The sequence below is a fragment of the Notolepis coatsorum genome (assembly GCF_963971535.1).
Source record: "Notolepis coatsorum genome assembly, chromosome: 20".
Lineage (NCBI taxonomy): Eukaryota > Metazoa > Chordata > Actinopteri > Aulopiformes > Paralepididae > Notolepis > Notolepis coatsorum.
Window position 1 is genome coordinate 42,805,399 of NC_140184.1, and position 25,897 is coordinate 42,831,295.

General features: G+C 42.7%; 1 protein-coding gene across 2 annotated transcripts; it reads right to left on the reverse strand.

Annotated features, from left to right (window-relative positions):
* drc8 (dynein regulatory complex subunit 8) lies at positions 1-25,897 on the reverse strand. Of its 2 annotated transcripts, none has more exons than XM_084337344.1 (7): positions 25,844-25,897; positions 21,119-21,203; positions 20,808-20,880; positions 20,189-20,268; positions 8,892-8,934; positions 3,487-3,553; positions 1-259 (listed from the first exon to the last, which is right to left on the reverse strand). In XM_084337344.1, the coding sequence occupies exons 1-7, from the start codon at positions 25,878-25,880 to the stop codon at positions 150-152; spliced, it is 495 nt and encodes a 164-aa protein (XP_084193470.1). In that variant the 5' UTR covers positions 25,881-25,897; the 3' UTR covers positions 1-149. The 2 variants fall into 2 exon arrangements, with proteins under 2 accessions (XP_084193470.1, XP_084193471.1); XM_084337345.1 differs by having other exon boundaries at positions 25,840-25,894.

Genomic DNA, 25,897 nt, shown 5'->3' on the forward strand with positions numbered 1-25,897 from the left:
TGGTCTACACAACTGTTTTTAATAGGAAAATCGAAAAAAGAAAACAGGTTGGCGACGAAACCCAACTATAGTCGGGTTTGGCGCAGAATGAGTTAAAAATGGAAAATCCAGAGCTCTATTCATGTAGCCACGCTGCCGGTAACTGGTCATCAAGTTATGGTCATCAAGCTTACAAAGTCTCTGTAGTAGATTATGTTCTTCTCTGGGTCTAATGCTGCTGATAACATCTCATCCATCTCCTGCTGGGTGAAGGCCTCACCTGGAGGACACAGACACACACATAGTAAATACTTTATTTTAATCTTAAGATCAAATCACACACACAACAGATTCAAATATTATAGAGGTTTGACATGTTTCCTTTGTGCCGCCTGGGATGATTATGATGATTGTGTGAACAAGTAATGTTATATAGCAGAATGAAAATAGGTTCAGCCAGACCTCTCTCCAGCACTGGCACAATGCTAATGTAGTGTGGAGAGAGGTATGGCTATGCGAAACTACAGCATGTGCAACATTCAATCATGTGGGCTGACTGTGGGTGATGGTTATCAGGGTACAACTCCGGGTTGCGTGTATCACTTCTGCAACGGATTTACTCGGATTTCGGTTTCCGGGTTCCTCTGATTGGCCGCGACCCCCACGTGACGCGCCCCCCTATCCACCGCTGCTGCTGCCGCTGCCCTGTGTGTTGCCGCGCGGCATGGACTTGACTGCCGGCCGTGAGATATGAAGACAGCCGCAAATTGAACATGCAGTGAGTCTGCGACGACAACAACCCAATAATCAACACTCGAAACAGCTATTACCAGACAATTACAACAGCAGTGGTGCCTGCTTCGATGCAGACCAGAGAAAGACTTTTGTCTTGTTTACATCAGGTTCATTTCATTCATTAATTCTCCTCCCGATGTGTTCGTTCAACTCAGACCAGCCGCTCTATCGGAGATAGGATGACATTGTGTCATGTTTTGTATATGTTTATTATTCCGAATAGATCTACACAGGCTTATAGCCTATAATACGTGACATTTGAAGCAGGCACCACTGCTGTTGTAATTGTCTGGTAATAGCTGTTTGAGTGTTTATTATTACTGGCTGCCTTCCTATACCCAGTTAAAATTGTCTTCATATCTCTATATACAACAGCAGTGGTGCCTGCTTCAAATGTCACGTATTATAGGCTATAAGCCTGCGTAGATCTATTCGGAATAATAAACATATACAAAACATGACACAATGTGATCCTATCTCCGATAGAGCGGCTGGTCTGAGTTGAACGAACACATCGGGAGGAGAATGAATGAATGAATGAACCTGATGTAAACAAGACAAAAGTATTTCTCTGGTCTGCATCGAAGCAGGCACCACTGCTGTTGTAATTGTCTGGTAATAGCTGTTTCGAGTGTTGATTATTGGGTTGTTGTCGTCGCAGACTCACTGCATGTTCAATTTGCGGCTCTGTCTTCATATCTCACGGCCGGCAGTCAAGTCCATGCCGCGCGGCAACACACAGGGCAGCGGCAGCAGCAGCGGTGGATGCGGGGGCGCGTCACGTGGGGGTCGCGGCCAATCAGAGGAACCCGGAAACCGAAATCCGAGTAAATCCGTTGCGGAAGTGATACACGCCTCCGGCGTGTATTCGGTTGGTAGGACTTGCAGTCACACACACAGGTCACAGGTCACAGTCACAGGTGCATGATCTCACATGTGAGATACAAGCTTGAGAAATTAAGCCTACAGCCTACTGGTCATTGAAACCATTCTCCTATGCAGAGAGTTGGACGATGTTCCACTGTCAATCATCTCTGCCCAAACAGGAAGTAAACTAAGCGGTGCTACGTATACTCACTTAACATATTGATTTGATTTGAAATCTTTATTTCGAACATGTAAATACAAACAATATAAAACTAAAACAAATCATTGATCTCTAGCAATGAAATGGAATATAAATTAACACTTTGGCTGCCGGAAAACGCCTAAACACGTCATTCCGGCCATGCTCAAGTTGCCGAAGACGCTTTACAGCGTCTTTAATATCAATATTTCAAAAATCTGGGATCGGATTCATATTTCCCCTCCGCTGGCCTGAGATCCACCAGGAGGACCCACTGAGCTCTCTGGCGGTTCAGGAGCGCCATCTGGTGGCCGATCGGCGCAATCGCTTAACAGGAAGTGCTATGGAGATTGTGCTGGTCGGCCGTATTACTTCCGGGCACTAGCTATAGGTTCCGGGACTCGATCTCGACACACTACATAGCGATCGATTGCCAATAACTCGATAAACAACATGATTTGGACGTATATACCATTATACAAGCTGGAGATGGACCGGGTAAATCAACATCCCATAATGGTAAAATTTCTACTCTACGATGATCGCCCAACGGCGCCCGGAGACTGGGGTGAGTTTTAGCGTGTAAAGTTACCGTCTTCGATACTAACTGCTATTATCAACATTGGACCCACATTAGATGATTGGTATAACGCTGCCCACGGAATTATAAACGCCCCCTAGCCCATCCGGTCAACATCAGATGACGTGTAGTAACTTCTAGAAGTACGTCTAGTTGGAATTTTTTATATCGCGCTGATTGCCATAAAACTGTATTGCATCATCAATATAATGTATTTGGGGCTATAGATCACGTTCTGGAGAAAGCTGCAGAAAGAGATGAAAACATACTTATACATTAGACCATACTTTACTATGAATATGTGAATGAAAAAGTTTAACGTTGCTACACAATGAACAATACATATAGGACTTTGAATGGGCCCTAATAATGGCAATGTAGCAATAGAATTTAAAAAGTTATAGCCCTGCAAAGAAGGGGACTTTCTCTATAGACAAATAGAGCCGGCAACCTACGGTTGATAATGAATTTAACCCATGGCAGCCAAAGTGTTAAATAAAAAACAAAAACAAAACAAAAACACTCAATTTACATGTTCGAAAGGGAGTAGGAAGAAGTATACACTTATTTAATCCTACCCCTTTTCCACTACTCAAATTAATGTACTAATTTAAAACCTTACAAAACAAATATATATATATATATGCAAAACAATTTTCTTATATTATGTAAAACATGAAAGAAATACAATAAAAATGTAAACACTACATTTACATACATACTATTGTTCCCCCCATATTTTGTAGTCTTTTTTATAAATAAGATCTGAAAATAAGTAGAAAAAAGTTTAGAAATGTAATTTCATGGCATCTGTACAGCCTTGTTTATTCACTGTGTCCTTGGAACAGCCATAAAGGTATGTTTTCCTTATGCAGAAAATACATAGAACTACTTTTCTGAAAACTACATCACTGCCTAACTCATAATTCAAAAATAATTCAGACAAGCTTAATTTTTGGTTATTAGTGATACTCTGTATACGCCAAATTCAATGTTATAGCCACATTCTTTTTCAAACTAATTTGTGTTGAGTGATATACATTTATATAAATATATACAAATGTACCTTCTTGTGTCATGTACTTCGTCAACTCTTCAGGGTCCAGGTGTCCTTTGTTCTGTTGGTCCAAAACCTGGGGAGATTCCAACTACAGCATTACAACTACAGCATTACAGATACGTGATTTAAGCTCAGGAGAGAACACTGGTCACCCTGCTGGGTACTCTGTACTGCTGGGTACTCTGTACTGCTGGGTACTCTGTACTTCTGGGTACTCTGTACTGCTGGGTACTCTGTACTGCTGGGTACTCTGTACTTCTGGGTACTCTGTACTGCTGGGTACTCTGTACTGCTGGCTGCTGGGTACTCTGTACTGCTGGGTACTCTGTACTGCTGGGTACTCTGTACTGCTGGGTACTCTGTACTGCTGGGTACTCTGTACTGCTAGGTACTCTGTACTGCTGGGTACTCTGTACTGCTGGGTACTCTGTACTGCTGGGTACTCTGTACTGCTAGGTACTCTGTACTGCTGGGTACTCTGTACTGCTGGGTACTCTGTACTGCTAGGTACTCTGTACTGCTGGGTACTCTGTACTGCTGGGTACTCTGTACTGCTAGGTACTCTGTACTTCTGGGTACTCTGTACTGCTGGGTACTCTGTACTGCTAGGTACTCTGTACTGCTGGGTACTCTGTACTGCTGGGTACTCTGTACTGCTGGGTACTCTGTACTTCTAGGTACTCTGTACTGCTGGGTACTCTGTACTTCTAGGTACTCTGTACTGCTGGGTACTCTGTACTTCTGGGTACTCTGTACTGCTGGGTACTCTGTACTGCTGGGTACTCTGTACTGCTGGGTACTCTGTACTTCTGGGTACTCTGTACTTCTGGGTACTCTGTACTGCTGGGTACTCTGTACTGCTGGGTACTCTGTACTGCTGGGTACTCTGTACTTCTGGGTACTCTGTACTGCTGGGTACTCTGTACTGCTGGGTACTCTGTACTGCTGGGTACTCTGTACTTCTAGGTAATCTGTACTGCTGGGTACTCTGTACTGCTGGGTACTCTGTACTGCTGGGTACTCTGTACTGCTGGGTACTCTGTACTGCTGGGTACTCTACTTCTAGGTACTCTGTACTGCTGGGTACTCTGTACTGCTGGGTACTCTGTACTGCTAGGTACTCTGTACTGCTAGGTACTCTGTACTGCTGGGTACTCTGTACTTCTAGGTACTCTGTACTGCTGGGTACTCTGTACTGCTGGGTACTCTGTACTGCTGGGTACTCTGTACTGCTGGGTACTCTGTACTGCTGGGTACTCTGTACTTCTAGGTACTCTGTACTTCTGGCTACTCTGTACTGCTGGGTACTCTGTAATGCTGGGTACTCTGTACTGCTGGGTACTCTGTACTGCTAGGTACTCTGTAATGCTGGGTACTCTGTACTGCTAGGTACTCTGTACTGCTGGGTACTCTGTACTGCTGGGTACTCTGTACTGCTAGGTACTCTGTACTGCTAGGTACTCTGTACTGCTGGGTACTCTGTACTGCTGGGTACTCTGTACTTCTAGGTACTCTGTACTTCTGGGTACTCTGTACTGCTAGGTACTCTGTACTGCTGGGTACTCTGTACTGCTGGGTACTCTGTACTGCTGGGTACTCTGTACTGCTAGGTACTCTGTACTGCTGGGTACTCTGTACTGCTAGGTACTCTGTACTGCTAGGTACTCTGTACTGCTGGGTACTCTGTACTGCTGGGTACTATGTACTGCTAGGTACTCTGTACTGCTGGGTACTCTGTACTGCTAGGTACTCTGTACTGCTGGGTACTCTGTAATGCTGGGTACTCTGTACTGCTAGGTACTCTGTAATGCTAGGTACTCTGTACAGCTGAATGAAATGAAAGCGGACAGGCTGCGTCTAGTTTTTTACCAACCCCATTTCCAGTTCCGTGTTCGCGTTCTGCGATCTGATTGGCCACTGACGTTTCTGGTGCGATCTGATTGGCCACTGACGTTTCTGGTCATGTGACATGTGCGCCAATCGCGTGACGCCTGTTTCTGCGCCCATTTCCGCCTCGAACAGCCTGCAAACTACCTAACGCCTAGTTTATCACTGGTTAAGCTTAGGCGACTCTTTCGAAGTTGGTTAAGGTTAGAGTTTGGAATCAGGGCTGGTGTTCTATCGCCCTGCTCTAAGACAAACTCTAACCTTAACCAACTTCGAAAGAGTGCCTAAGCTTAACCGGTGATAGAAACAGGCGTCACACGATTGGCGCAGATGTCACACGCCCAGAAAAGTCAGTGGCCAATCAGATCGCAGAACTGGAAATGGGTTGGTAAAAAACTAGATGCGGACAGGCTAGCTCAGTGTTTCGCAAAGTGTGGGGCGCGCCCCCCAGGGGGGGGCGCAGAGGCATGACAGGGGGGATCTTGAGATTTACATTTAAAAAAAAAAATTTTGTTCTTTTTGGATTACAGAAAATTATCACTAAAGTGCTATCTGTTGCAGCTGCACTGTTCTCCATGAAAATACCATATTTGGATAAGTTTGACCATTTCTCAAAATCTGAAAATCATTATTTAATAAAACACAGAAAAGGATCACCAAGTTACTCTGGATAAAAAAAAACTTTACAGACAACATTGAGACAAAGCTTCCTGACACATCTCCATCCAAACTCTTGGAAGAACTCATTGAAATCTCATCTGATACCACCTGGAGAGCTAGTGAGTGTGGTGCTGAGTACCAAGTATCAAAACAGAGCGACAGCTGATGAGCTCTTCAAAATTATTGAGTTACCTGACAGAACATGGACTGAAATGGGAGAACTGTGTGGGCTTTTGCTCTGACGGTGCGCAGGCCATGGCAGGGAAAAGGAGGCGCTCATCAAGGGGGTCTCGCCAAACGCGCAATGGACGCACTGTAAATCCACAGAGAGGCGCTAGCGTCAAGACAGCTTAGCCCTGAGCTGAATGAGGTTTTGACAGAAGTTATAAACGTGGTAAATTTAATCAAAACCTGACCCCTGAAAGCGCGCCTGTTCTCTGCGCTGTGTGAGGAGATGGGAGCTGACCATTCTGCAGTGCTGTTTCACAGCGAGGCAAGGTGGCTCTCGCGAGGGAAGGTGTTGTCGCGAGTCTTTGAACTACGAGAGGAGATTCGGGTGTTCTTGGAGGAGGAGAGCATGCAAGAAGCTGCAAGCAAGTTCAATGATGAACAATTTCTGATGAAACTGGCCTATCTCAGCGATGTCTTTGGAAAGCTGAATGAATTAAACCTTCAGCTTCAAGGTATGTTGATATTTTTTGTCTTCTAGTATCTGTCATGTCTACCTACTCTAAACTAGAGTAGACTAGTGTCTGTCGGTTTGTCACTAAATGTAATATGAATTGATTACAAAAGGACCCCAATTGAAACAAGCCATTGGCTTTCTTGGGTTTTTTAATCATATTTAGTTGACCTTGTACTTACTGTCATGTGATTTTTTTCTGCAAACATCTAAATAAAGTATTCTATCCAATTCAAGGCAAAGATAAATACCTACCTGACCTGGCAAACAAGATCACTGCATTCAGTGGAAAGCTGGAGATGTGGGGCAGGCGCCTTGATGAACAACAGACTGATGCCTTTGAGAACCTGACTGAGTTTGCTGAAAGCAGTGTTTCTCAAGTCACCACAGTGATCCCCTGTCTAAGGCAGCACATCTCTTCCCTGAGAGGATTTTTTTTTAAATACTTTCCTAACAACAGTGCTCAGTATGACTGGGTGGTGGATCCATTCAATGCAGCAGGTTGGTATTTTATGTTATTGACTAACTACCGGGGTAATTATGACATTTGTGCTGTAGGCTACATACATTTTATTTATGTTGTACATTATATAATAATAATAATAATAATAATAATAATAATAATAATAATAATAATAATAATAATAATAATAATAATAATAATAATAATAATAATAATAATAATAATAATAAATATGCTACTATCTAGCTGGAATGGATTGTTGTAAAACTGAAATGTGTTGTGTTTAATTAATTACAAATAAAGTATCTCTCTATATACAGCACCTGCTGATTTCAGCTCTGCTGAAGAGGAGCAACTCATCGAAATGACCTCTGACTCCACCGGCCCTGAGGCTGAGGTTTACAGCTCAGACACTGAGTGAATTCTGGCTTGGTGTGGAGAGGGAGCATCCACTCATAGGGCAGAGGGCTGTGGGCATCCTTCTTCCCTTCGCCACATCCTATCTCTGTGAGATTGGATTTTCAGCTGTTGCTTCACTGAAGGCAAAGCACAGGTCTAAGCTCAACATTGAGCATGACTTGAGAGTGGCAGTATCAAGCCTGCAACCTCGTTTTGAAAAGATGTGCAGTGCAAAACAGGCTCATTGCAGCCACTAATGCTGTGATGACTCACATAATTTACTTACATTTTCTCTTTTTTTGCACAAATTGCAAAGTTCTTTCACAAGTTCTTTTACAAGTTTTTCACAAAGTTTTCTATCTATTTTTTTTTTAAAGCAGTTGTATTGTATTGCAATGTTACAAGATGTCTCTATTTTTGAAAAAGCAGTCTTGAGTGTCCATTGAATTGTATTGCAATGTTACAAGATGTCTATTTTTGAAAAAGCAGTCTTGAGTGTCCATTGAATTGTATTGCAATGTTACAAGATGTCTCTATTTTTGAAAAGGCAGTCTTGAGTGTCCATTGAATTGTATTGCAATGTTACAAGATGTCTCTATTTAAAAAAATAAAAAAAACAGTCTTGAGTGTCCATTGGATTGTATTGCAATGTTACAAGATGTCTGTATTTTTGAAAAAGCACAGTCTTTGAGTGTATTGGACAGTATTGTTATGTTGTTGCACAATTGCACAGTTGTAAAGTGGTTGCACAATTTGAAAGGTCACGATATTGGTGTTATTTCAATCAATTTAAACATGGCCCATTTCATGACTATTTTGTTGGGGCGAGGGAGGGGGGCCAAAAATATTTTGGTCCGCCAAAGGGGGGCCTGAGAGAAAAAGTTTGAGAAGCACTGGGCTAGCTGGTCCAAATCCACTTCCATTAATTTGTGCTAAGGTAGGCTAGCTTACAGCCGGATAGCTTTCTACTGAACGCACAGAGAAGAGATACCCGTCATTGCTGGAGACACCTGTCAATGTCTAATTGCGTGGCTGTTGCTGTTTTGATCACTTTGATATTGTAACGTTACAACTAGCAAGCTAATGTTCTCTAAGCTACAAAGTATCATGTTCTGCACCACAGTGCAACCATTAAAACGACTCAAGCAGCTACAACTCTTTCAGCTTTCCAAGCGACCTGAAAGCTAGTAGGTTTACTGTCAAGCACTCAAACTACACACTTTACATATTCTAAAACACAATATAAGATAGATTATATACGGTTCTTATGGTTTCTACAGCGCAGTCTTGCAGAATGCAACAAGGAACAGGACATCTCACCTCAAAGGCCTGGATCAGTAGATCCTCAGGGATGGGACGGAACCTAACACACAAAATGTTACAGAAATGTAAGAAATACCAGCGAGAGCCAGCATATTACCAGGGTTATGAAGTGGGCACCTCCCGTCACTGGTGTTGTGTTAAGTTAGACCCACGAGTTAGAGTTAGTCAAGTTAGAAGGTTTTCATCTCCCAGAAAACATTTCAGAAAATGACCATTGTTCCCCTTTAAGTTCCCCTGGGTGATGGTATGTCATGTCATACACAGTAGTAGTACTAGTAGTAGTAGCAGCAGTAGTGTTAGTAGTAGCAATAGTAGTAGTAGTAGTAGCAATAGTAGTAGTAGTAGTAGTAGTAGTAGTAGTAGTAGTAGTAGTAGTAGTAGTAGTAGTAGTAGTAGTAGCAGCAGTAGCGGTAGTAGTAGCAGTAGCAGTAGCAGTAGTAATAGCAATAATAGTGGTAGTAGTAGTAGTAGTAGTAGTAGTAATAGTGGCAGCAGCAGTAGTAGTAGAAGTAGTAGTAGTATTAGTGGTAGTAGTAGCAGTAGTAGTAGCAGCAGTAGTAGTAGTGGTAGCAGTAGTAGTAGTAGTAGTAGTAGTAGTAGTAGTAGTAGTAGTAGTAGTAGTAGTAGTAGTAGTAGTAGTAGTGGTAGTAGTAGTATTAGTGTAGTAGTCGTAGTAGTAGTAGTAGTAGTAGTAGTAGTATAGTAGCAGTAAGAGTAGCAGTAGCAGCAGTAGTAGTAGCAATGATAGTAGTAGTAGTAGTAGTAGTAGTAGTAGTAGTAGTAGTAGTAGTAGTAGTAGTAGTAGTCATGGCCGCCTAGTTATAGTTGAAAGTGGGGGTGCAATTTAAAAAAAAAAATTATTTATTTTTTTTATATTTATATATATATATATATATATTTTTTTTTGACAGGCAAGGGGTGGTTTGGAGGGGGTCAGATTTTTTTTTCATTTAATGAACCTGTACGTGCAATTTCCTGCAATATAGAGCCTTCAATCTTGACTAATAAAGCTGCTCTTTTCACTATAAAACTCAGTTTATATTGCAGTATGATAGCCAATTACTATAATAATAATAATATTAAAAAATGGAATTAACATATTGCAGAATGGGTACAATATAGTACGGCTCAATACACACAATTGTTAAGGGGATGCAGACCAGAAAAATACTTTTGTTTTGTTTACATCAGGGTCCCCCATTTACAATTCATAATGAATTGTAAGTAAGGGTGCAATTAACACCGTGCAATCCATTATTTGTGGAGCCCGCCCTTTAAGTCTTTGAGCTATTAGGCTACTAGGGTTCTTACTTTGCGTTTTGGTGTACTGAAAAATGCTCCGATGTCTGTATTCTTTCTTTTTTCTGCCATGTTACCTGGTTGGCTGGACACACACACACATTTTCATTTCAGGTATTGTACCTTAAGATAATTGAACATCTTGATTTACCGTAAATCCTCAAATATAGGACGGGTCTTCTATTTACCTCAGCTGCAAAGAGCACCAGGGCCCTCATGCATCAACGTGGACTTTGAACTTGACCTACTTCCACACGTAAGCACGGAATGTAGAACTAGCGTACGCACAGGGAAGTCGGCATTCATCACACGTGCGTACGCAGGCTCTATGGTCCTCCGTGTTGATGAATACCACTTTGTTCTACCGTCAATGCTCGTGCATGATTATCCATATATGGTCATGAAAATGAGGAAACACCCCCCATGGGATGTGAAATAATGGACCGACCCGAGCGGGACTCCGAGAAACTCCACGGAGAATTCACTGCTGTCGAACCAAGAAGACACTATCGCGTATTATGATTTATGGGATAAATAAAAGGCGGACTTGTAAACGGTGATGTCAGATATCAACGGCTCCCTAAGACCATTGCTGCAATTCTGCCTGGACAGCTCAAAATACTAATAAAGACCGTTCGTTGACCACTGTTTGGCGCTGGTTGTGTGTCATTATAACCGTGCTGTATGAATGCCTTTATTAGTTGTGTTCGATTGGCTATATGATTTTTAGAGGCATCTATTTTGTTGTCGGCTAATAAAGACCGCGCTGGAATATGACTGCCTTTTCCCGTGTTGTTTGATTAATACCCACGGATTAAAGTTCTCCTCAATTCTATTCCAAATCGCGATGGATCTCCCGTCAATTTTCTACCTGCTGCATATGATTTCTAGAGGCATACTACAATCTATTTTGATGTCAGTATTGGGTAGCCTATATAAACAATATAATACGAGAGCATAGAACAATGAATCTCACTGCATGTATGATGTATCCTGCCTTTCAATACATGAACTTGAATCCCATCATATAGTCTGTCCACTATCTGCATGGTGTCATTGCAATGCGTTTTCTATTCTTTCTTGTACAGTAAAAAGGGGGAAGAACACTATATTCATATGACTTATTCTGCTTACAGCTTCGAAATTCCACTTGTTTCGTTTAACGTAAAGCCTTTTAAATATAATCAAAACGTTCCCGTGTTTCGGCGGTCTGTGCGCAAAATAATAACGAGTTGAGCTTTATGATTTATGATGAATTGAAAATGGGGGACCCTGATGTAAACAAGACGAAAGTTGGTCTGCATCCCCAATTAACAATTGTATGTACTGAGCTGTACTGTACTGTACCCATTCTGCAATCTGTTAATAAACTTTTCAATCAATCAATCAATCAAGCTACGCGGAGCGCAGTCAGTCAGTAGCCTACACCCCGTATATTCCGATAACGCTATATAAACCATGAATGAATGAAAACTTTATTAACAGATTGCAGAATGGGTACAGTACAGTACAGCTCAATACATACAATTGTTAAGGGGATGCAGACCAGAGAAAGACTTTCGTCTTGTTTACATCAGGGTCCCCCATTTTCAATTCATCGTAACATATATGACATGCTGCATTCATTCTGAGAGAAAGATCTATTATTCCAAATGCTATTTATAGGGTTTTGACCATAATTACACTACTGTTGCTATCTTACAATGAACTATAATGAACTACGGTTCATACAGAACATCCAGTGTTATTATGCACAGAAGCTCATTTCCTTGTTGTAATAATATATTCTACCACTGGGAGCTAGGTACGCCAGGTCTGAAATGTGCGTAGATGTACGCACGAAGTCAAGTTCAAATCGAAATTGATGAATCCCACTCTTTGCTTAGAAATGATCGTACGCACGGGTTACGCACAGATCTGTGCGTAGAACACGTTGATGCATGAGGGCCCTGCCTTTATTAGAGAGGCTTATATAAGAGGCAGGCCTTAATTTCACTAAAGGCCCACGGGCCGCGGCCGTCGTTAATCCGGCCCTGCTCGTCTGCCATAGCGAACGTTAAAATTTGCAAACGAAGTCAACGTTATCCAGCTGACGACACCACATATCTAGATATATGACAACGTTAGCTAGCGGCTAGCACTAAAGCTAACGCCAACCAGAGGGAAACTTTGTTATTATTATTATTATTATTATTGGTATGACCAGATGGCATTTCGGACCGTGAAACAATTTTATTGTATTGCGTGGTTATACCACTCAATAGTAAAGATGATGTCTAACATAATAGTTTGTTCGAACAACTGAACTTACTTAGTGGAAGATCCTGCTGTTGTGACAAAGTGTTCACGCTGCCTGCCTGCCTGCGTACCAGCTTACACCTGGAGGCTGCAGCGCTGTGAGACTGGAGTGCGCGTCGCTCTGTCTGCTGGGGGCTGGATCAAACCATATCGGGCAGGGGGGTGTCGCAATCTTTGGAAACTTAAAAACTTGCTATTAAGTGTCATTGCGTATTATTAATTTGATTGAAATTACATAGTTATGGTTAGATAATATTTATATATTGGGGGGGGGGATATATCATATGATCAAAAAGTGAGGGAGCAAAGAGACAAGTTTGCTCCCCCAAGTTCAATACTGGTAGAGCACCCGCTTCGCCTGCTCCATTACGTAGGCGGCTATGGTAGTAGTAGTAGTAGTAGTAGTAGTAGTAGTAGTAGTAGTAGTAGTAGTAGTAGTAGTAGAAGTGAACAGGTTGGCACCTTGCATGGTTGCCTCTGCCGTCGGTGTGTGAATGTGATTGAATGGGTGAATGTGAGGAACAAAAATGTAAAGCGCTTTAGATAAAAGCGCTATATAAAGTAGTAGTAGTAGTGGTAGTAGTAGTAGTGGTAGTAGTAGAAGTAGTAGTAGTAGTCATAGTAGTACAGTAGCAGTGGTAGTAGTAGTAGTAGTAGTAGTAGTAGTAGTAGTAGTAGTAGTAGTAGTAGTAGTAGTAGTAGTAGTAGTAGTAGTAGTAGTAGTATAGTGGTAGCAGTTGTAATAGTACTAGTAGTAGTAGTAGTATCATTATTATTATTAGTAGTAGTAGTAGTAGTAGTAGTAGTAGTAGTAGTAGTAGTATCATTAGTAGTAGTAGTAGTAGTAGTAGTAGTAGTAGTAGTAGTAGTAGTAGTAGTAGTAGTAGTAGTGGCATCAGCAGTAGTAGGGGTAGCAGCAGTAGTAGTAGTAGTAGCAGCGGCAGTAGTAGTAGTATAGCAGTAGTAGTGGTAGCAGTAGTAGTGGCAGCAGCAGCAGTAGTAGTAGTAGTAGTAGCAGTAGTAGTGTTAGTAGTAGCAATAGTAGTAGTAGTAGTAGAATAGAATAGAATAGAATAGAAATACTTGTATTATCCCGTGGGAAATTAGACACTGCAAATCGCTCAACATTTAAACATTTAGACAGGTCACAAATTAGAATAATAACACAAATCAAATCAAGTTGCCTATAGGATAAGAGTAGAGTAAAATAAAATAGGATAAAATTAAATGAAATAAAATATACAGAAATAAATACAGTAAGAATATACTGAGCATACTGAGCATGGGGTAAACAATTGTCAATATAATTATAATTTAATAATGAAATATATATTCCAGTATTCAGTGTAACTAGGTGCAGTATGCTTTAGGTAGTGTATTGTCCTCCTTGGGTTCCAATAAGACCTAGATCAGTGGTTCTCAAACTGTGGTACGCGTACCACTAGTGGTACTTGGTGGTACTGCTGGTGGTACTTGAAAACATTTCCAAAAAAGCTAAAAAAAAAAAAAAAAAAAAAAAAATTGCAGTCAGGCCACTGAACTTAGAAGCAGGCCAGGCCAGTGTTTCTGGTTGCGGCAGCGCGATAGTTAGATAATCTAAGTGGGGAACAACCAGGAGATCACTGTGACAGAGAGTAATGCAGTCTAAACAGTCATAAATCTTTAATTCAACTTCAGCCCTGATCATAACCATTTATTTTTAGATTTCTTGTAATGTCAGATAAAAAATGAAATACTCCCACTTTTCTGAAAAGAGTTGGTGTTAAATCTGACATTACAAAAAATCCATCAAAATATGTGTTGCTGCTAATCATTGACACATGCCTAGCCTGTAATAATCCCCCCCCAGAAAAATGTACTTTGCATTTGATATATTGTAAATATTTTACTTTTTGTGTGTGTTTTTTAACAATAATTTGTGATGTGTGTGTGAGAGAGAATGACGGACAATTGCTTGCTGTGAGAGAGAGAGAGAGAGAGATAGAGAGAGAATTAAGTACATTTGCTGAAATACAGTTGTTCTTAATTTTCTCACTTGCTATGTGAGAATGTTAGTTATTATGTTCTCAATGCCCCTTGCATTGTATGAGTTGTGTGGAAGCGTTTGCTAGTTCTAGTGCTATCCCTTTGTACATTGTGGCTGTGTCTGACAAAAGGTAACAATAAATAATGGTATTAGGAATACATTTGCCTCCTGCGTGAACTGTGCATAGCTGAATAGACTGTATTTTAACGCCGGTCATATGGTGGTACTTGGAGAGCCAGCTACGTCCTCAGGTGGTACTTGGTGTAAAAAGTTTGAGAACCACTGACCTAGATCAATGTCTGGCAGCCGTCGCTGCCCCCTGTTGTGGTACCTGGAGGCCGCTAGTCGCGTCCTCCTGCCACTATTGAGCTGCCGCTCTGTGCTCAGTGATGCAGTGAGGCACAGTGATGCATTATATAGTCTGATGGCTGTTGGAATGAAGGACTTCCTGTGCCGTTCAGTGCTGCATTTGGGTAGTGTGAGCCTAGCACTGAACATGTTCCTCCTGTCAGCCAAGTCTGTGTATAGAGACTCCTCCTCTCCGCCACCCTCGCTAGAGAGTCCAGCTCCACCCCAACCACGCTGCTGGCCTTCCTGACCAGCTTATCCAGCCTGGTTGTGTCCACTGCTCTCAGTCCGCTGCCCCAGCAGGTCACAGCGTACAAGAAGGCGCCCGCCACCACCGACTCATAGAACATCCTCAACATCCTTGTAGACATTGAAGGATCTCAGCCTTCTGAGGAAGTAGAGTCGGCTCTGGCCCTTCTTGTATAGTGCTTCTGCATGTTTTGACCCGTTCAGTTTGTTGTCGATGTGCACACCGAGGTATTTGTACACCTCAACCATGTCCACATCAACTCCCCTGATGGAAACGGGGGTCACAGGTGCACTCCTCCTCCTCCCCAGCTCCACAACCAGTTCCTTGGTCTTCGCCACATTTAGCTGCAGGTGGTTTTTGTCGCACCATGTGACAAAGTCCACTACCAGTTCCCGGTATTCCCTCTCGTCACCGTCCTTTATACATCCCACTATCGCAGAGTCATCAGAAAACTTCTGAAGGTGGCAGGACTCTGACCGATAGTGGAAGTCGTTGGTGTAGACAGTGAAGAGGAAGGGAGAGAGGACTGTCCCCTGCGGGGCCCCGGTGTTGCTGACCAGTCTGTCTGACACACAGCTCCGTAGGCGCACGTACTGTGGTCTTCCCGTCAGATAGTCCACAACCCAGGACACCAGGGGGGCCTTTACTTGCATCGCCTCCAACTTCTCAACCAGTAGCCCAGGCCTTATGGTATCGAAAGCACTGGAGAAGTCAAAGAACATGATTCTCACAGTGCTCCCCGGCTTGTCTAGGTGAGTGTAGGCTCGGTTCAGCAGGTAGATGACAGCATCCTCTACCCCCAGTCGGGGCTGGTAGGCGAACTGGAGTGGGTCTAGGTGGGGTTTGGTCACCGGGCGGAGTTGCTCCAGGACTAACCTCTCCATGGTCTTCATTATATGAGAGGTTAGAGCCACCGGCCTGTAGTCCTTGGACGTGCTGGGACGCGGGCACTTGGGGACAGGGACCACACAGGAGGTTTTCCACAGTGTCGGGACTCTCTGCAGCCTCAGGCTCATATTGAATATGAACTGGAGCAAATCACACAGCTGAGAGGCACAGGTTTTGTGTACCTTTGGGCTCACCCCATCAGGACCCGCAGCCTTGCCTGCGTGTAACTTGCTCAGCTGTGTACTCACCTGGTCTGCAGAGAGCCATACTGTGGGGGTCTCAGGTGTTGGGGGGGGGGGGGAGGAGCGGGTCTTCAAGCCGCGGGGGGCAGACAGGCTGCACCAGAGATGAGGGGGCGTGGGCAGTTGGGGGGATGGAGGTTGCTCGTGTTGAAGGGCTGAGAGGTGTGGGGGTGGGCAGGGCAACTGAAGTGTCGGGGGGGGCACTCGCCGGGGCCGCTGTGTCAAACCTGTTGTAAAACAGGTTTAGCTCATTAGCCCGGACCACATCTCCATCCACTCCCCTTCCCCCCGCCGGTTTAATGCCGGTTATTGTCTGCATTCCAGACCACACTTGTTTGATGTTGTTGTTCTCCAGCTGCCCTCCAACTTCCTCCTGTATTTAGTAGTAGTAGTAGTAGTAGTAGTAGTAGTAGTAGTAGTAGTAGTAGTAGTAGTAGTAGTAGTAGTAGTAGTAGCAGTAGAAAGAAGAGGTAGTAGTACTTAGCAATATTTTGACTTTGATACCGATACCAGCCTCACAATACCGATTCTGTTTGTTTGTTTGTTTATTTACACATATAAAAACAATTACATATATAATACAATATAATCCACAAGGGATGTGTAGGAGAATTGCCTAAAAACCCTCAAGGGGCTTGCATGTGGCATTCACCAGGAAGCAAAATTACATTATATCAAGATCAAATGACTATTAGATGACAGAACATGGACAATTCTTTATAAAATTATTTAATAAATTATAATTTAAATTAGTTACAGCTGCTGAGCTATAGCTAATGTCCATTTGTTGTGTATTATGTGTTATCTCTCCACTCCACACTATGTTAGTGCTACAGGAGATAGGATTATATTTAAAAAGATTATATATATATACACACACATGTAAATCAATATCTTCCTTTTGAATAAAATAGGTTCAGGAATCAGGATTGTTAGTCTAATTCAGTGTTTCTCAAAGTGGGGGGGCGCAGAGGCATGACAGGGGGGGCCTTGAGATTTAAAAAAATAATAAAAATTTTGATTACATTATTATCTGTTGCAGCTGCACTGTTCTCCATGAAAATACCATATTTGGATACGTTTGACCATTTCTCAAAATCTGAAAATCATTATTTAAAGGGGCTATGTATTATAAATGTAATTTTTCAGTCTCTAGCATTGTATTATAGTAATAGGAGTTCGTATCAATGTGTTTTAGGGTCTAAATACCATATTGGCGGATTGCTCAGATTCAGCCCAGCCCCTTTCCTGGTCTAGTAAATCAGGTCATATTTTTTTTGAACGGCCAATACGCGTCATACAGCCGCTGGGTAGCGCACAGTGATGCGATTGGCTCTGTGGTTGGAGCTAATGCCCGCCCCCTAACGCCCGCCCCCATTCTACCGAGAATACAGAGGTACCGAGAAAACGGAGTGCGGTCACTTGCATCTTCATATCTTCCACGATGAGCAAACCCAGCAAACCCCACAGGCCTTACAGGACATGTTCTGTTCCTGGCTGTAAAGCTAGTACTACTAATACGTCTTTGCACACTTTTCCCGTGGATGCCGAACTTCGCCAGCAATGGACAAAGTTCGTTTTTGGGGACCCTCCTAGTTCTGTCGCAACGTCTCATACTCGGGTTTGTACTGCACATTTTTCCGCCGAAGACGTTGTCAATCAAGGTCTTTTTGATGCTGGGGTGACATCCTGGATTCTTCTAAAGAAAGGTGTTGTGCCTACTATTCGGGACCCGACAGAAGTAGTAAGTAGATATGTCGTTCACGTGTGTGTGTGTGGGGAACCATTGTTTGGGGGGTGAGTACAATCTAACGTTAGTGTGTGTGTGTTCGACGGGATACGACAGAAGTACACTGTATATAACTGCTGCTCTTTATAAAGTAACGTTATAGCAAACTATAGAAATTCATTATTACAATTGACATACAGTGGAGTTGTACCTACTATTCGGGACCCGACAGAAGGGGGAACCATTGTTTGGGGGGTGAGTACAATCTAACGTTAGTGTGTGTGTGTTCGACGGGACGCGACAGAAGTACACTGTATATAACTGCTGCTCTTTATAAAGTAACGTTATAGCAAACTATTGAAGCAAGCTAGTCATAATTAAAAACTGCTCAATACAAACACAACTAGCCAGAGGTAAACAAGGTAACGTTACTTATAGCAAGCTATCGAAGCAAAAGCTGGCTGGTCAAGTAAGTAACGTTACTCGCTCTTTTCGGCAAGCCATTATAGTAACGTTGTAATAAACTTACCAGTTGTAATAAACTTACCAATCGGAAACTATTTGCAAGCCTCGCTGTTGCAACTCGACTTCTTCTTCTGAATCATACTGTGGGTCGCTCTCTGGATCCCAAACATAATGTACAGCCATGTTGTATTAGTTAGTAAAATCGGTATATGTTTTGCGTGTCGAAATAAAAACCCTTCACCTGAGAGGGAAGGACGGGGAGATGGGCGGAGCTATTTGGTGGGTGGCTGTCACTCAAAGCATTCTGCTAGTATGGGTGGAGCCAAGCCAATAACAGCTTGAAATCCTAAAACAGAAAAATGCTGGTTTTGAGTACTTGATTAGAAATATAAAACAATGATTATTTTTGGAATAAACCTTACAGATGTGTTACATAGACTCACAGGAATTGTGTAAAGTTGCCCAAATAGTGCTAGGAATAGCAATACATAGCCCCTTTAATAAAACACAAAAGGATCACCAAGTTACTCTGGATAAAGAATTACTTTACAGACAACACTGAGACAAAGCTTCCTGACACACTCCATCCAAACTCTTGGAAGAACTCATTGAAATCTCATCTGATACCACCTGGAGAGCTAGTTTCAGAGTGTGGTTCTGAGTACCAAGTATCTCATGAACAGGCCATGGCAGGGAAAAGGAGGGGGCTACAGGCGCTCATCAAGGGGGTCTTGCCAAACGCGCAATGGACGCACTGTAAATTCACAGAGAGGCGCCAGCGTCAAGACAGCTTAGCCCTGAGCTGAATGAGGTTGACAGAAGTTATAAACGTGGTAAATTTAATCAAAAAATATTTTGGTCCGCCAAAGGGGGGCCTGACAGAAAAAGTTTGAGAAGCACTGGTCTAATTCATGTCAAAAAGCAAAAAGAGTAGCCTATACAAAATGTACGAGAGAGAGAGAGAGAGAGAGAGAGAGAGAGAGAGAGAGAGAGAGAGAGAGAGAGAGAGAGAGAGAGAGACTCACTCACTTGGCCCCTCCCCTCCCTCACTGTAGGAGGAGTGCGAGTGAAGTGCTCGCACTGTCGAGTCTTGACTACGCACATAACGTAGAGCATTTGCACACATTGCGTAGCAAATGCTGCGGTCACAAAATGGTTAGGAAAAGTTATACGTACGTAGTAGGAGTCTTCAATAACGTTTGAATGGTAATACATTTTGTGAATACATTGACACAAGTAGTAGTAGTAGAGGTAGTGGTGACAGCAGCAGTGGCAGCAGTAGTAGTAGTAGATGTAGTAATAGTAATAGTTGTAGTAGTAGTAGTAGTAGTAGTAGTAGTAATAATACTAGTAGTGACAGTAGTGATGGTGGTAGTGATAGTAGCAGTAGAAGTAGTAATAGTAGCTGTTGTACAGTAGTAGTAGCAGTAGTAGTAGTAGTAGAATTAGTAACAGTAGTAGTAGTAGCGGTAGTAGTGGCAGCAGTAGTAGAAGTAGTAGATTTAGTAATAGTAATAGGTGTAGTAGTAGCAGCAGTAGTAGTAGTAGTAGTAGTAGTAGTAGTAGTAGTAGTAGTAGTAGTAATAGTGACAGTAGTAATGGTGGTAGTGATAGTAGCAGTAGAAGCAGTAGCCTAGTTGTTGTACAGTAGTAGTAGTAGTAGTAGTAGTAGTAGTAGTAGTAGTAGTAGTAGTAGTAGTAGTAGTAGTAGTAGTAGTAGTAGTAGTAGTAGTAGTACTTGTAACTGACTTGCGTTCCATGAGGACCTTGCTCATTGCAGGGAGGAACTTCTGAAAGCGGATGTATCCTGCTGGCTCCTCCTCCTCCACCTGCAAGTAACAGCTGTTAATATACTATGTCATACCAGAAGTACTTCCTAGAATCAAGCTGCATCACCGTGGTACCCAGTCACAGTAAATAGCAACCTCTGACATACCTCAGCTATTGTCATGGAGCTCACCCTACCTCAGGTATAATGTCATGGAGCGCCCCCTACCTCAGCTATGATGTCATGGAGCTCTCCCTACCTCAGCTATGTCACAGAGCTATCTCCTACCTCAGCTATAATGTCTTGGAGCTCTCCCTACCTCAGCTATAATGTCATGGAGCTCTCCCTACCTCAGCTATGATGTCATGGAGCTCTCCCTACCTCAGCTATGATGTCACAGAGCTATCTCCTACCTCAGCTATGATGTCATGGAGCTCTCCCTACCTCAGCTATAATGCCATGGAGCTCTCCCTACCTCAGCTATAATGTCTTGGAGCTCTCCCTACCTCAGCTATAATGTCATGGAGCTCTCCCTACCTCAGCTATGATGTCATGGAGCTCTCCCTACCTCAGCTATGATGTCACAGAGCTATCTCCTACCTCAGCTATGATGTCATGGAGCTCTCCCTCGGTGGGGAAACAGCCCAGGGAACGGATGATGGTACCAACCTCCCTGACAGACAGAATCAGACAGAATCAGAAACACACAGACAAATACAATGAATGCACATGAATCTTTCTCGATGCAGATATATAAACAACATACAAAGTTCTACTAGTATGACAGACACACATGGTACAATGACAGCATGACGACCTCACATACAGTACACAGGGACAAGACAAACTACAGACAACACTAAATTAAAACTTGTGAAAGCCCCCTTTTCCCCAACGCAGAGGGTGCCTACCTCACATCCACGGTCTTGTTGGATTCATGGTCAAACACATCGAAGGCCTCACTGATTTTCTTGTAGACCTCGGACACAATAGCGTCTGTTGGAGAGGCAAGAAGTCCGGGACAGAAACATTTTGTCAGTGTTGTAACGACCTCAAGGTATATATAGTGCTCAAATATGTTACATGGAACACAGACTAGGTGTTTATATCATATGGCTTAATCATTTTGGTCCAGTCCCAAGAAAAAATTAAATCATGCCTGCTATTGTTTGGGTGTGTTACAGTAATTTAAGAATGCATACATGTTATATGATAAGATAAGATAATATAAGATAGTGCCGAGAGATGAGAGTCGGAGGCTCGAGGCAGAGCGAATAGCATTTATTAAGCACAGAAATACAACATGCTACTGCTACGTTGCTTGCAGTCGACTGAGTCCTCTTCTTCTTCTTCTTCTTCTTCTTTAGATTTCCGGCAGTGTAGACACATCGTGGCATATTACTGCCCTCCACAGTTCTTTTGATGAGCTCTTCTTCTTCTTTCTTCTTTTGACTTTCCCGCCCTCCTCAGTTCTTATACTACGCTAGTATGGTTGCCATAGTATGGTCTCTGCCCCCTTTCCCTTCACCATCCTGAAGTGCAGCTACCGCTGCTACTTCTCGGCCAGGCCCCCCTCAGTGATGCACTCACTGCCCCCTGAGATCTGACTCTGGCCTTCTTGGTCCCCTACAATCCCCTTATTTAACGCACCATTCACTTCCTCCCACTTCAGACCCTCCATACCCAAGTGCAGAATTGCCTCTTTAACTACCAACTTGATCCTTTCCGTTCTACTCGTAACCAAAGCTGTTGCGTTAACCACTCCTGCCACAATATTAAATTTCTCCTCCCACACCCTCTTTTTAACCTCCTGCTCCACCCTCTCCGCCGAATGCCCTTCCCCACCCCCTGTCCCTTATCTTGATCTCCCTGACCTACCACCCTAGCTGCCTCCGCATACGACATCTTTCCTTCCCTTCTCACGCTCTGAACCTCTACCTCCCTCTTCATCACCTCACAACCCCTAAACGCTACACTATGCCCCCCACCACAGCTACAACACTTCGGCCTCACTCCCTCTCCACACTTCCCATATTCATGTTCCCCACCACACCTCGCACACCTCAGCTTCCTCCTACACGCGAAGGCTAGATGGCCAAACTCCTGGCACCTATAGCATCTCAGCTGATTCTGAACAAACTCCCTAACCCTATATGCCATATACCCTACAAAGACCTCTTTAGGAACAACCTCACCCTCAAACTGAATAACTATCGTCCCTGTCGCCTCCTTCTCTGCACCTCTCTTCATCCTTTCTACCCTCTTAACTTCCCCATTACGTTCGTTACTCCTCAACTCTCTTAACAGCTGCTCTTCACTAACCTTGATTGGAATCCCAGTGATTACCCCCTTGCAACCACCATCCCTTTTCTCCCCTACTACCACTACTCTACAGACATTCACGTTGTCAATATATATACGTACACAAATGTTCTAGAACATTGGTCATGACATCATACGGAGACATCACCCATGTTCTAGAACGTTCGGCTATAGGAAGCATACTAGGACCGCTACTATTCCTAATTTATGCAAATGACATGTCGTCAGCTTGTGACTGCAACTTGTTCCTGTTTGCGGACGACTCAGCCCTGCTGGTCTCTGACAAGAACAAGTTACAGGTTGAAAAAGCCCTCAGCTCGGAACTAGGCAAAATCTGCATATGGCTTGCCGACAACAAACTATCATTACACATGGGCAAAACAGAGTCCATTCTCTTCGGTTCAAATAACAAACTCAGCAAGACCGACGGCTTCTCGGTTACAGTGGGTGACAATATTATCACAAGGAAAGATGAAATTACCTACCTGGGTTCCATCCTAGAGGCTAATCTTTCCTGTGACAAAATGGCATCCAATGTAATAAAAAAAGTCAACCAACGAACGCGATTCTTGTACCGGATCTCCTCTCTGGTAAACAAGAATACCCTGAAGACTCTAGCAGGAGCACTCATTCAAGGGTACTACGACTATGCTTGCACCTCATGGTACCAAAGCACCTCAAAGGCACTAAAAAACAAATTACAAACATCTCAAAACAAGCTAGTCAGACTACTACTTGACCTGACTCCTAGAACCCACCTCACCCCTGCCCACTTTGACAACCTAGGATGGCTTAGAGTAGACGACAGAGTACAGCAACTTGCAATGGGCCTGGTCTACAAGATACACTACGCGACCAAGGTACCCATGTACATGTCAAAATACTTCCCAAAGGTCAGTGAATACCACGATCACAACACCAGAGGGAGCTCCACAAATCATGTAAAACCCAGATTCGGCTCAAACAAGGGACTAAACACGTTTCGCAATTATGCCACATCAATGTGGAACGCCCTGCCTAAAGCTGTAAAGGAATGTGAATCACTACCCACTTTCAAAAACACTCTCAAAAAACACCTACGTGAGACTGCAATTCGAAACTGGCCCCTACAAATGTCCTAACCTAGTTGTACAGTAAATGACCAAGTAAGGCTTTGTCAATATTCCAATGTACAGTGTAAAATGTGTGTGTGTCCCCTACCCAACCCCCCCCCCCCCCCCCCCCACCTCCAATGTACAGCCCTCACCCAACCCCACCCCACCCAACCAACCTCCTCCAATGTACAGTTTCTACGCCAAATGTATATACACTCCTTTTCTGGACACTTTTGTATCACAAACAGTACTGTATTTGCAAATCTGATATGTCATAAATGTATAGATGTAGCAGTACTGTCTATCTGTATGTCATGTATGTCATATATGCAGGGAACAAAATAAGTACCAGCCAACCGCCAATGGCTGGTAAAAAATCTGCCTGGCTGGTAGTTTTTAAAATCTACCAGCCAAATGGCTGGTAAGTCAAAATGTTAAGTTTGTTCCCTGAGAGCAGAGCTACACAGCAGTGCGCCTATTTTGCAAGCCGAAATAAGTCTGTGGTTTTTTCTTTTTCTCACAACGGGTCAAATGCATCTAACATGCATTGCATCGTCGCCATTCCTTTATGCCCACATCGCCCGAAATGAACGTTATGTTAGCGTAAGCTAACAAGCTAATCCTGATCAGCGGCAGAGCCATAGAGAACAGCAGACAGTGTGGACTGGGGAAAGGGAAATGGGGGGGGGGGGGGGGGGGGCACTCTCCCTTTCTCTGTGTGTGTGCGTTTGGAAAGACAATGAAGTCACTAGTCAGGACTCAGGAGAGGAGTATATTGTAGTAAACTGAGGATTACTGAGGATGCACAGATAATGTTGATATTCAAATATAAAAAGGTTTCGAGAGGAGTGGAAGTTTGAAGACAGACTAGACTACAATATGATGCGGAGGTGGTGAGTTGAAACAGTGTGTGTGTCCCCGACCCCACTTCTATGTTTCAATAAATTATTTGCATTTAAAACTATTAACGCTGACTCATTCCTTCAGTCCACTCAAAATTATGCTAATATTCCTTATGTTGTTTATGATATTAATTGAAAATAGCATATGAGAGTATTATATAGTAATAATAACACATGGCGATATACTAAAAAGCTATTTTAAATTTTTGGCTGGTAAAAAATCTGCCTGGCTGGTAGTTTTTAAAATCTACCAGCCAAATGGCTGGTAAGTCAAAAAGTTAATTTTGTTCCCTGCATATATGTTATGATGAATTGAAAATGGGGGACCCTGATGTAAACAAGACGAAAGTCTTTCTCTGGTCTGCATCCCCTTAACAATTGTATGTATTGAGCTGTACTGTACTGTACCCATTCTGCAATCTGTTAATAAACTTTTCAATCAATCAATCAAACCTATGACATCACCACAAATGTTCCAGAATGTTCGATGTTCAAGAATGTTCGATGTTTGGCGGAACTAATGTTCCCAACAATAGATCCGTGGGTGAATTATGTACCATTACAATCACTACAATATTCCTTTATTGATCCCCTTGGGGAAATTCGGTAATTATTCCTAGGATCTAAGACAGTCCAAATAAATTGTGAAAATAAACAATTCTCCCTAAAACTCAATCCTGTGATGTCATCAGGTATAAAGTCTGAAGCTGCTCCAGAGACAATGAATTGGGTAAGATGGTAAAGGTGACGTCGAGAGCACCCAGGGGAATGTTATGTACATTTTATGTTTCAGAACTGAATACTACTATAGAATAAAGTTGATTTGGGTATAACAACTCAAACTAACTGTTCTGTGGGTCCTCAAAATCTGTATCCTATGCATTCTCTATGGAGCAGCTCCAGACTTTATACTTGATGACATCACAAGTTTGAAATTAATGAATGAAAACTGTATTTAACAGATTGCAGAATGGGTACAATAGTACAATACGGTACAATACAGTACATTTTCAATTCATAGTGACAAACTTAACGTTACTTCTCTGGTTGAGTAGCTCTGCTCATGTTCACAAATATTGATGGACCTTTCCTGGGACATGAAAATAACATTCTTAATTCGGCTGATGTTCCACTTTAACGTCAATATTATACTGAAGACATCAAACTTCTAGTATTGTTTACTCTCAATACTCTGAAGCCCCAATTACATGAGGCATATCCGCATTTAAACACGAACGTTACAGTATCTCTCTACAACATGTTTGTTTATTAAAATAAGTGAAAACTCGGCTGTTTTAACAAGATAGATCTCACCTACACTCTCGCCGTCTTCCGCCATGGTTCTTGTTTAACATTCGTTGCTTGGAAACTG

Coding starts and splice junctions, on each gene's coding strand:
- drc8 (XM_084337344.1), bottom strand. CDS start 25,880: ATGTTAAACAAGAACCATGGCGGAAGACGGCGAGAGT. Junction 21,204..25,843: donor TGGCGGAAGACGGCGAGAGT/GTAGGTGAGATC, acceptor CCTCTCCAACAG/ACGCTATTGTGTCCGAGGTC. Junction 3,554..8,891: donor TACTGATCCAGGCCTTTGAG/GTGAGATGTCCT, acceptor GAATCTCCCCAG/GTTTTGGACCAACAGAACAA.